Source organism: Orycteropus afer, unplaced genomic scaffold (assembly GCF_000298275.1).
Source record: "Orycteropus afer afer isolate SDZICR_OR568_19922 unplaced genomic scaffold, OryAfe1.0 scaffold00155, whole genome shotgun sequence".
Classification (NCBI taxonomy): domain Eukaryota; kingdom Metazoa; phylum Chordata; class Mammalia; order Tubulidentata; family Orycteropodidae; genus Orycteropus; species Orycteropus afer.
In genome coordinates, this window is record NW_006921742.1 from 3,973,926 (window position 1) to 3,986,283 (window position 12,358).

The 12,358-nt window shown below is 39.2% G+C and overlaps 1 protein-coding gene across 1 annotated transcript in view; it reads left to right on the forward strand.

The window, feature by feature from the left end:
* NHSL1 (NHS like 1) overlaps positions 1-12,358 on the forward strand; it is a 96,735-nt gene that overhangs the window by 64,882 nt on the left and 19,495 nt on the right. The window contains exon 4 of the mRNA XM_007946310.1: positions 11,157-11,349. Coding sequence (XP_007944501.1) covers positions 11,157-11,349 — 193 coding nt within the window. The remainder of the gene's footprint in view (positions 1-11,156; positions 11,350-12,358) is intronic.

Consider the following 12,358-nt stretch of genomic DNA (forward strand, 5'->3'; position numbering starts at 1 on the left):
CTTGCTGAAATTGAAGATGACTTGAGGCACTTACTGATGAAGGTTGAAGAATACAGTCTGCAGTATGGATTACATCTCAATATAAAGAAAACAAAAATCCTCACAACTGGACCAATGAGCAGCATCGCAATAAATGGAGAGAAGATTGAAGTTGTGAAAGAATTCACGTTGCTTGGTTCTACAATCGATGCCAATAGAAGCAGCAGTCAGGACATTAGACAACGTGTAGCACTGGGAAGATCAACCGCGAAGGAACTGTTTCAAGTGCTGAGGAGCAAGGATGTCTCCTTCAGGACTAAGGTGTGCCTGACACAAGCCATGATATTTCCAGTCACCTCGTATGCATATGAGAGCTGGACAATGAATAAGGAAGACCAAAGAAGAGTTGATGCTTTTGAGTTGTGGTGCTGGAGAAGAATGCTGAAAGTACCATGGACTACTAAAAGAACTAACAGATCTGTCCTAGAGGAGGTGCACCCGAAATGCTCTTTGGAAGCAAGAGTGGCCAGACTTCGTCTCACCTATTTTGGTCATGTTGCCAGAAGGGACTATTTCCTGGAGAAGGATGTCATGCTTGGTAGGGTGGAGGGTCGACGAAAGAGGGAAAGGCCTTCAATGAGATAGATTGACGTGGTGGCTGCAGTGATGGGCTTGGGTGTAGCAGGGATCATGGAGCTGGCACGGGATTGGCCAGTGTTTCGTTCTGCTGTGCATTGGGGTCGCTGTGAGTCGGAAATGACTTGACAGCACCTAACAACAACAACAAATTATTTTAATGATCTGGAAAGGAGGTTCAGAAATAGGAATTGATTTTCCCAATGTGATGTGGCTGGGGCTCCTCAGGGCCAGGACATGAATGCAGGGCTTCTCACATTATATTCCATTTCTTTGCAGTACACCATGTTGGTTACATAAAAGGACCAGGTTACTAACTTACCCATATTTCTTCTCATTATGCCCACTATTGTCATCTCTCATTCCATCTTTGACTTTTTGTTCATTTATTCTTTCTTTTTTCAAAAAAGCATTTCAGTGCTGTTTCATCTTAGTATATGGACAGTCTGGAAAACATTTCTGATGACTCTAAATGCAGTCATTTGTTACTGAGTCTCATTGTGGGAGTTATTTCAGGACACACTGGGAAGACACAGGAGTCGATGCTAGGTCCCTGTGCTCATTGCTTGGCAAAATAATGGCACCCTGTTACTCTACCATTGCACGAAAGGACAAGGAAATCTGGATCTATCATTTCCGGGTATTTGTGCATTCAAACCATGGAGGGTGTCTCCTGTAACCTTCCAATTTTCGGTTGCACACATCTCATGACTCTGTAATGAGGCATTATTTATATCTACTTTCCCTTCTAGATGGGGAGAGAACATCCTTGTCTTGTTGATCTCTGTGCTCCCAGCATGGAGCCAAGCACTTGGCACATGGAAGGGCTCATAGCAAAGGCACAAGATACCTTTGATTGTGCCCATGTGAGGAAACTGTATCTCAGAGAGATTAGGTCATTTGCTTAAGATCACAAAGCTTTTAAATACTGAAACCAAGCCCTCTCTTTTTCAAACAGATTTATTGAGGTATAATTAGCAAAAAGTAAACTGTACATATTGAATGTGTACAATTTGATAAGGTTTGTTATATACACACACACATGTAACGCCATTACTACAATCAAGATAGTGAACATACCCATTACTCCCAACAGTGAAACCAGGATATAAATCCAGATGTGTCACTCTGAAGCTCATGTTCTCCTTCCATCAGTGAATATTTGGGGGAATAGAACCTTTGCTGCAGTCCTTTCCTCCTAATCACTCTCTTATAGGGAGTGTGGAATTGATGAAATGTTATGAAGAACAGCTTTTACAACCCAGTTGTCCATCAATAGAGCAATGGAAATAATTGGTTATATATACCTGTCTGTCTGTCTGAATCATACATGCAGACAGGCTGTGCCTCAAACTTCCAGGCAGTCATAAGACTACTAGGAATGAAACACATAAATCCACGAGCGTCACCCAGTCTATGAGTGCTATGTTGTCTGTGATCGAGCGGGATATGTGAGACACTTACACAGTGTTGGCAAAGTGAAAGCCATTGTTACTTCTACAAAGCAAACAGTAAACATAACAGCTGATTCTCCAAAGAGGAAATGCTTGTTATTCTTGTTAGGTGCCATCAAGTTGGTTCCAACTCATACCATCCCTGTGTACAACAGAACAAAACACTGCCTGGTCCTGCACCATCCTCATAATCATTGCTGTGTTTGAGCCCGTTGTTGCAGCCACTATGTCAGTCCATCTCAGGGAAGGTCTTCCTCTCTTTGGCTGACCCTCTACAAAGGATGATATGCTTCTTGAGGGACTGGTCACTCCTGAGAACATGTCCAAAGTATGTGAGATGAAGTCTTATCATCCTTGCTTCCAAGGAACATTCTGGCTGTTGTTTTTCCAAGAGAGATTTGTACTTTCTTCTGGGAGTCCACAGTACATTCAGTATTCTTTGTCAGTATCATAATTCAAATGTAACTTTTCTTCCTTATTCATTCTTTTCCTTATTCATTGTCCAGCTTTCACATGCACATGTTGTTGTTGTTGTTGTTATGTGCCGTCAAGTCGGACCCGACTCATAGTGACTCCTCCTTGGGTTTCCGAGGCAGTAGCAGTACAGAGTAGACATGCACATGAGGCAATTGAAAATACCCTGGCTTGGATCAGCTTAGTCCTCAAAGTGACACCTTTGCTTTTTAATACTTTAAATAGATCTTCAGCAACAGATTTGCTCAAAGCATTACATCATTTGATTTTTTTAAAAAAATACATTTTATTGAAATATAATTTATGTACAGTGAAATACTCAAAACTGAAGTGACATGGATCAATGCATTTTATCATTTGATTTCTTGACTGATGCTTCCATGGGCATTGATTGTGGGAACAAGTAAAATGAAATCCTTGACAGCTTCAATCTTTTCTCCATGAAGTTAAAGGAGCCATAGTGGTACAGTGATTAAAGCATTCATCTGCTACCTGGAAGATCTGTATTTCAAACCCACCAGCTGCTCCATGGGAAAACATTGTGGCAATCTGCTTTCATAAGGATGCACAGCCTTGGAAACCCTGTGGGGCAATTCTACTCTGCCCTATAGGATCAGTATGGGTTGAAATCTACAGCAGTGAGTTGGGTTTGGTTTCAATTCATTATGTTGCTTATTGGTCCAGTAGTGAGAATTTTTGTTTTCTTTATGCTGAGGTGTAATCCATATGTAAGTTTATTCTTTGTCAGTTTCAAGGCATGGTCCTCCTCCCAGGACCATGAACTAACCAATCCCCTCAGTAAGCCAAACTCACTTAATTTGCATAGTAAACTGACCAGTCCCCTTGGTGGACCATAACTCACTCAGTTTGCCTAGTCCCAGCCAATCATTTTGTAGGAGTCACAGACCATGGCTAGAAAGGCTATATAAAAAGCAATTTGTTGTGCCACATGGGTTATTGGAATGAAATGTTATACCCTTACATTCATTCAATTAATACAACATAGATGAGTCTTTGAAACATAATGGTAAATGTAAGAATGTTATCATTTTTATAAAATTCAAAACAAATCTAAATATACAGGTTTAGACATATTTATACACAGACACAAACACACATATAACAAAAAGTAAGAGAAAGATTAATGCAAAATCAGGATAGTATTTACCTCTGGGGGACTTGAAGAGATGGAATCAGGGAGGTGGGATGGGGTCAGAGAATTAGATTGGCAGACTTTTAGGTTGTGGATTGGGTATGAGTTTTTCAATAATGATGAGGTTATGTTACATCATTTCTTATACTAAGAAGATAATTTTAAAAAATAAATTACTATTTCAGTTTAAGCATTTATGCAGTGATTAAATTTTTTCATTATTTTGAAAAAGAGATCATTTAATAGAGGATAGGCTAAATCCACACTGTTTTCATTCAATATGCTATAAAAGTTTAGAGCCCTTGATAAAGGGACTAGGTCTGTGGTAAAGGAATAGGAGCAATTAAAGTTATTTAATAATGTGAATGTGGAAACCACCTCTCAGCCCTCATGGAGTGGCTAGATGGCCATGTGTTGGTGTGTTCCTGGATTGATCCCTATCTTCCACCACTGCCCTTTTTTGTCATTGTTGGCTCTGGGTGGTAATAGGAGGGAAAGAATAGAAATAAGTCACTCTCATGTCTAAGCACAAAAATCAGATGAAAGAGCATGTAGCTAGAAAAGACTACAAAGGGTTTTTTTGGCACCTAAAAAACTGTCTAGAATTGAAAAGCAAGAGATGCTTAATTCTGGGAGGAAAGACACAGAAGACAGTAAGCATTCTGCGAACAGGGCTGCAGTGTATGTTGGTGTTCATCCTCTTCAGCAGTGCTCCCTAGAGATCTGTAGGTGCTTGTCACATCTGTTTTCATGCAGTGATAAGTCAGTGCTAAGTTTAGGTCTGATTATAACTTGAACTGAACCAAACTCACTGCCATCAAGTCAGATCCAACTCATAGCGACCCCTCCTTGGGTTTCCGAGGCAGTATCACTATGGAAGTAGATTGCCCAATCTAGGCTTTGTAATTTAAAAAAATTATAACAAATTTGGAAAAAAAAAAAAGCCTGGGCTAATTTGTGTTTCACAGTTAATCCTACTATTGGGTAGCTTGGCTGTTAGGCAAGGAAACCACACTTCAGCCCCCACTGTCCATCTGGTAGGAGCTTGTCTGATTTCCAGACCAGACTTAATAGTCTCTGAAATGCAGGAAACACAGCATTCAAAAAACACAAAACCACTGCTGGTGTTTTAAAGGTGATCTCCCTTCCTAAATTAAGCACTTTGGCATGAGGAATTGTGATTCCTTAAGTTTCATTTGTGACTCTCCATTTTTTCCAGGATCAAGGCCTTGAGGTGGGGGGCGGTGGATACTGATGAACATTATCGATCAGTCAACAGGTCTCAAAACTGCATTTAAGTTCTGGAAGGAAGTCAATTTAAAGCTCAATACGGAAAAAGCTGTAATCAAAAAAAAAAAAAAAGCTATAATCCATCCTATATTCAGGGATTTTATGAACATGAAGCATGTTGACACTACATGAGTCATTCTATTTTTAACATAGAAATTGAGTTGCTTAACACATACAGCTAATAAATGACAGAGCCAGGATGCTGATACATAGTGTTTCTAACTCTGAAGTACAGTGTTCTAAAGACCCCTGGTTACAGTGCTAGGCTGCCAACTGAAAGGTCAGTGGTTCAAACTTACCAGCCGCTCCATAAGAGAAAGATGTGGCAATCCGCTTCCATAAAGATTTATAGCCTTGGAAGTCCTATGGGGCAATTCACTTTCCTACAACTTTACTGAGTCAGAATTGACTTGATGGCAGTGGGTTGGTTTTAGATTTTAAGTGTTCTAGCCACTATACCATACTATAAGCCTTTTATTTTTATTATTATTTTTATTTTTATTGTGATTTGGGTGAAAGTTTACAGAGCAAATTCACTTTCCTTACAGCAGCTCACATATACTTTGTCTCATGACATTACCAGTGATTTCCCACAATGCAACAGCTCCCCTTCCACTTCCTCCTCATAGTTACCTCTTCCCTGTGTCCTTCCCTCTCATGCACTCCTGCTTCCTGAGTTGTCTCCCTGTACATACAGTGCCTTTCTATTCTCCAATAATTGATCTCTCCAAAGAGTGTATCTACCTAATATTAATGTTCAGCTCATATGCCTGCCTTTTGTTTGGCTGGAAGCCACGGGAGTGGATTCAGTTCCAGACCTGAAGGGCAGCTAGGGGCCATAGTCTCAATGGTTCTATCAGGCTCTATCAGACCAGCAAACCTGGTCCCTTCTCTTTTGTTTTTTAATGATTTTGAGTTTTGTTCCACATTGTTCTTCCACTCTGTCTAGGATCTCCTACATAGATCCCCTTCCAAGTGGTTGACAGTGGTAGCCAGGCACCATCTAGTTCTTCTGGTCTTATAGTCATATAAGCTGAGGACACCATATCAGCTGGTGTACCAGTCACTTGGACTAATTGTTTCCATGTGTATTTGGTTTTCTTCATTTTCCTTTGCTCTGGACGAGGAGAGACCCATCATTGCATCTAGATGGCCACTTGCAAGCTTTTAAGATCCCATTTGCTACTCACCAAAATAGGATGAGGAACAATGTTTTTCTGTAGTATGTTATGCCAGTTAAGCTTGATGTCCCCTGACTATGATCCCGAGCCCCCAGGTCCAACTATTTCTCCCTTTGGGTAGTTGTCTGTGGCCAAGAAGTGACCACACCCTTTTTCCTTGTCACCTCTACTATATACTTGGGAATTCTTATAGAACATTCAAATATACTTGTACAAACATTGTCTGCCAACCCTATACATGGTCTTGGGCACACTCCCCTTCATTGACATACCTAAAAGTTCAGCCTATCCACCTGTATATCAAAGTTAGTCTTCACTGACAACGCAGTACTGTATATGCAAAACAGTTCATCTTTGCTGTCTGAACCTCCCATTCACCTTTATATGTGTTTCTCTTCCCCAATGCCACCATGTTGATACTCACATTTGGTATATTGCCTTTCTCTTCACCCAAATCAATACTTGTCTCTACCTATCTAACAGTGTTCCCTCCCATCCCACCCCTGGTAACCAACAAAGAATATTTCCTTCTATATATAAACCTTTCCTTGATGTTTTACAATGATGGACTAATACAATATTTGTCCTTCTGTGATTGACTTATTTCACTCAGCATATTGTCCTCCAAGTTCATCCACATTATGCGGTGTTTTGCAGATTCTATGTTATTCTTTAGAGTTGCATAGTATTCCATTGACACTGCAGGCTTTTGAAGAGTTAAAAAAGGTTCTGTTCTTTAGAGATATAATTTTTTTAAAAAAAGAAAACCTAATCATTTATTGTAAATATTGCCAAGTTGTTGTTTTACATTGTTCAACAGCAGAGACTTAAGGCCAGGTCTGAGTTGCTCACTTGCGAGCTTTCCAAAAGAAAGTTGCTTTACTTCTCTGAGTCAGCATTTCCTTATTTATAAAATGCAGCTACCACTTTGAAGATTAAATGAAGTAATAATTTCCATAAAGCTGCAGCCCAGGACCAAGCATATAGCAACAGGTAATAAACAGAAATTTGTAACTAAAATTCTGAAGAAACTTTCCGTGGAATTCTGATATAAAAAATCAGCATTACTAGGCAACAGACATTTCTTCCTTTTTTTTTTTTTTTTAATTCTCACAACAGATATTTTTTGGGTGCCCCATTTATGCTCTGCACTAATCTATGAGCTAGGAAACACAGGACAAAAACTCTACCTTCATGGAACTTACATTCTCCTTGGAAAACACAGCCAATACGAGTAAAATATATGTATGCTAGTGATATGCACTGATGAATTAAAAAGAAAGCAGGGAAGGGGGATACAAAATGTTGGGAAGAAGTTGAATTTTAATATGATGAACAGGTTAAGACCTATGTAAGAAGGGGATTCTTGAGTGAACACCTGAAGGAAAAGAGGTGCTATGTGTGTGGATGTCTAAGGGAAGAGCATTTCAAGTGTACTTGAGAATAGCATGTGCAAAGGCCCTCAGGCAGGATTGTGCATGGTATTACAAGGAATACATGGAGATTGGTGTGGCTGAATAGAATAAATAAGAGTAGTAGGTGAGGAGATCAGAGAGATAACACTGGGACCATTTGGTGCACCTTGTAGGTCATCATAGGGTCTTAGGAGGATTTGAATAGATAGATAACATGATTTGACTTACATTTCCCAAGGATCCTTCTGGTTGCTATATTGAGAACAGACTTGGGTGAGAGAGGAGTTGGGGAGGCTGGTCAGCAAGGGGAGAAGCACAGAAACTGTTTAAGAAGCTAGCATAGTAACACAGAGTATTAGCACATCGCTGTCAATGGAGTAATTATGATGTGTTCCACCAGTGCAGGGCTGGAATTTTTTCTCTATCGTGTGTATATGTATAAACTCAGGAAGGGGTGAGAGCCGTATCATTCTGGAAGTCACGCCATCCTGGATTTTATTTTTCTTCAGCAAACTGTGGCACTATTTAACAGTCCCGTTTGCATATAACTCTATCAGTGCCCTGCTTGTCTGGGAAATTGTCTTGGAAGGGAAGGAATACTTTATAAAATGGATTATCTTTGTCATTGTCATATTGCAGCAGTCCCTGGTGACCACCCCATGGCAAGAGAGGCTATAGTGAAGTACTGTTCCTTTGTGATAGTTATTGATTCTGACACTATCAGTCAACTAAGGAAAAGTAGGTTACTGGAGTCGAGGAGCACCATTGAGATGTGTACAAAGGCAGGACTGCACTTCACGTCATCATCATCCTTGGCAGATGTCACAGGAACAAGGAACCCTCTCTGCAGGATGCAGCACCCTCACCCTGAAGCTTCATTTTTCCTCCTTTTCAGCCTTCATTTGATTAGGATTGGCTTTTTTTTTCCCTCCAAAGTCTTATGCTATATTTCAGTGTTGCCTGTAAAAAATATTCCTGTGTTTAGATCAGAAAACTGGACTAACCTTTTAATTTACTCAATTGAGATTTAACCTCACACATGTGACTTTCTACATGCATTTTCATGAAATTTTCCAATAAGTTATAATTTACATGTGTGTATCTGCATCTTGGGAGCTCTGGTAGCATAGTGGCTAAGACACTTGCCTGCTAACCAGACGGCTGGCGGTTCAAACCTACCAGCCACTCCTCGGAAGGAAGGTTGGGCAATCCTACTTCCGTAGTGATACTGCCTTGGAAACCCAAGGAGGGGTCGCTATGAGTCGGGTTTGACTCGACGGCACATAACAACAACAACAACATCTGCATCTTATGGGTTGGTGTTGTTAGTTGCCATCAAGTTGATTTCAACCATTGAGACCCCATGTGAAAGTCCAACAGCCACATTTTCTTGGCTGTAATCTGTATGGAAACAGATTGCCAGATTTTTCTCATGTGGAGCAGCTGGGTAGGTTCAAACTGCCGACCTTTCAGTTAGCAGCTAAGCACTTCACCATTTGCACCACGAGGGCCCCTTAACTTAAGGGTAGGAGAGAGAATATGTGTCGTAAGTCACGCATAGCAATAGTGTGACAACTAAAGAAAGGCTGGAATTAATTTATCTAACATCGGTATGCATTGGCTGATGCTGCTGACTCGGAAACCCTTTGATTGTCATTTAAGGGTTCATGTGAGTTGTAACAGCTTTACCAGAATTACATCAAATGTTCATGGATATAGTGTAAATTCCTTTTATGATAAGACACCAGTAATATCGTCTTAATTTATAAATTGAGTTTATTTGCAGTTTAATTAAAAACATTATTCGTATTTTTCTTGGGTGGAAAATAAACTAAATTTATTATTTTACATGTTTTATGTATTAGGAATATAAAGTAAAAAAATATATTGGTATCTGATTACATCACTTATTTTATATTTTTCTTTCTACAATGCTTTTATTATCTATGGTCTCCTTGCTATAAAAAAAATGTATTTGTCAAGTTGTGATTTTGCTTTTCTCAAGTAACGGTTGTCTGACCACCACTTTTGTAGCTATGAGATTTAACAGTTGTGAACACTGCCCACATATATCATCTTCTTAGATCCTAACAGTGACTCTGTGGAATATACGCAGTAGACAGAATAGCCCCTTTTTACAGCAAAGGAAACTTCAAGACTTAGTAGTAACAGCCACGGTCACTTTATTGAAGAAGTGTAGAGTGAACTCATTCATTTTTTAAATGCTAAGTCTGGGGCCGTATAGCCAACACCAAACCATTTTCCTCAGCTCTTGCAGAGCCCATGTAGTTGTGGAGTAAACACAGATACTTTGAGTATGCTAAGTTCAGGGGTTGCAGCAAACAGTGGTGACAGTGTTTTTCCAAGTGCTGGCATTTTCTGTCTGATGCACTTCTGTGATTTTCTTACTCCTGTCCCCTTAGAAACATGCAATAAATCCAAAAAGGCACTAAAACAAGCTCTTTTGGAATACATAAATCTCAAACATAATGTTGAGGGAAAGAAGAAGGGATATGCGGTATGACTGCCTTTATATAAAATGCAAATGCAGGCCAAACTAAGCTATGCTGTAAGAAGTTAGGATAGCATGGACCCTTGTTTAGGGGTGGACGGGTGGGTGGGCCTGTGAAGTGAAGATTCTTTGACGTGCTTTTCTCCAGAAGACTCTTTTTCAATGCCTTATTTTCATAAGTGGTGGCTCAGTTTAAATGTTTTAGACTTGAAGAACTGTAGTTATATGTTTATTATCCATTATATACTGCCATTTCCCCACCAAAGTCAATTACCCTTTATCGATGTTCCCATTTACTTTGAGTCCTGAGAGTGTCATTGTTACAGAACCAGCTACAGAGGAGCCACGTTGAAGCCCATGATAAATCGCTTGCCAAAACAACTTTCTTGCTTGTGCTTTTTAAGGTGTTATGGGAAGAAAGGTATTAAAGAAGGTCTCTTCAGTTAGAACGTTAATCTGTATCAAAACAGACACTGCTAGAAATGTTCCCATGGAATTCCGATAAGACTCAGCCCAGAGCTTTAGTCAGCCTCTTAGAATTTAACAATTTCACACTGATTTCTTTCCATATAAGTGCCTTCAGAAAAGCACAAATAGTTGAGCGACAATAGCTATTTCATTTTAGAAATGTCCCTTGAGGTCAGAGCCTAAAGGAAATGAAATTGAAGCTAGAAATTACTTTGAGCAAAACTAAATTTTAATAAGAATAGAATTGATGGCCATAGCCATCGTGTTTCTCAGGGCTTCTAATGTTGGACTAAATCCATACGCTTTCTGACCATGGTGCATCTGGAAAATACAGGAAGAACTCAGAAGATTTTGCAGGTCAGCAAAGCCTTTTGCCATCTTCATAGTTTAGAGCTTAAGACCAGTGTGTATAATATATATTATGGGTCATGTTTAAGGTGACAAACTATTTTCTTGCAAATCATTGTTTTTGGTCCTAAAGATGGCTGATTATTTTAGCTTGATTTAAATCTTTTTTTTTTTTTTTAAATGTAGTATGTTAGTGTCTGCCAGATATTTACATACTCTGGCTTTTTCTTTTTCCCTTCTCTGTAGTGTTCTGTGTCCTTGTCAGAAGAGGAAAGGCTTATTTCCACCAGGAGACCTAAAACACCAACCTCCAGTGACTTCTCCGACCTTAATACTCACACAAACTGGACCAAGTCACTTCCGTTGCCAACACCAGAAGAGAAGATGCGACAGCAAGCCCAAATAGTCCAGGCTGATGTGGTTCCTATTAACGTCACTGGTATGCTTTCTATTCAGACTGGGTCACAGTATATTTGGGAGAATGATTATGACTTTTTGTTTGTTATATGCTCTTAGGATTTCATTTGTTCATCAAAGTGAAATAGATGTGATCTAGCTTCATGACCTTTGTTTAATGAAGGCAGTTCTAAAATGTATGTGTGTGTGTGACACAATATGTGTACTACTCATGAGATAGAAGACTATATCCCCAAAGTTCAGAGGAGTTGACAGTTCAGCTGTTCAACTCAATTAAGTGTGTCTTTCTTAATTAATTTCATTTTTAAAAAATATTTTGGTTGCATATGAACATTTTCTAAATATGGTCCTAGGTAAGAAAAAATTAAATATTTTTAAAGCATTACTGTAAGTAACATTTATTGTTGTTGTTGTTATGTGCCGTCAAGTCAGCCCTGACTCATAGCGACCCCTCCTTGGGTTTCCGAGGCAGTATCACTACGGAAGTAGGATTGCCCAACCTTCCTTCCGAGGAGTGGCTGGTGGGTTTGAACCGCCAGCCGTCTGGTTAGCAGGCAAGTGTCTTAGCCACTATGCTACCAGAGCTCCCAAGTAACATTTATAGAAGTGAAGAAATAATAAATAATAGTTTTGTGGCATTTCTGAATGATAGATTTTATCCTATTTTCTCAAGTAGAAAAGTGGAAAAATTACTTGAAATAAAAAATATTAACTGACGTAACTATAATTATAAAAACGTTGTTTAAAAGTTGTAAGGTACACCTGCATTTTGATAGCTATAATATGAATTGTAAAATCCTGAAGTAAAAATTCATTCATTCAGAATATGAAAGTTTTAGAATATGTTAAGCTGGAATGTGAATTAATTGCCAAACCTGAAAATTCAAGTTCTTTTGAAATATTATCCTCAGGTGGAATCATCTGTGATAATTAATGTGACGAATAACAAAATACCTAAACCTCAAAGATGATCTTTCACAAACCTAGAAGAGCTGTCAAAAGTTAGCAGAATCATCTTGCTATAACATTTC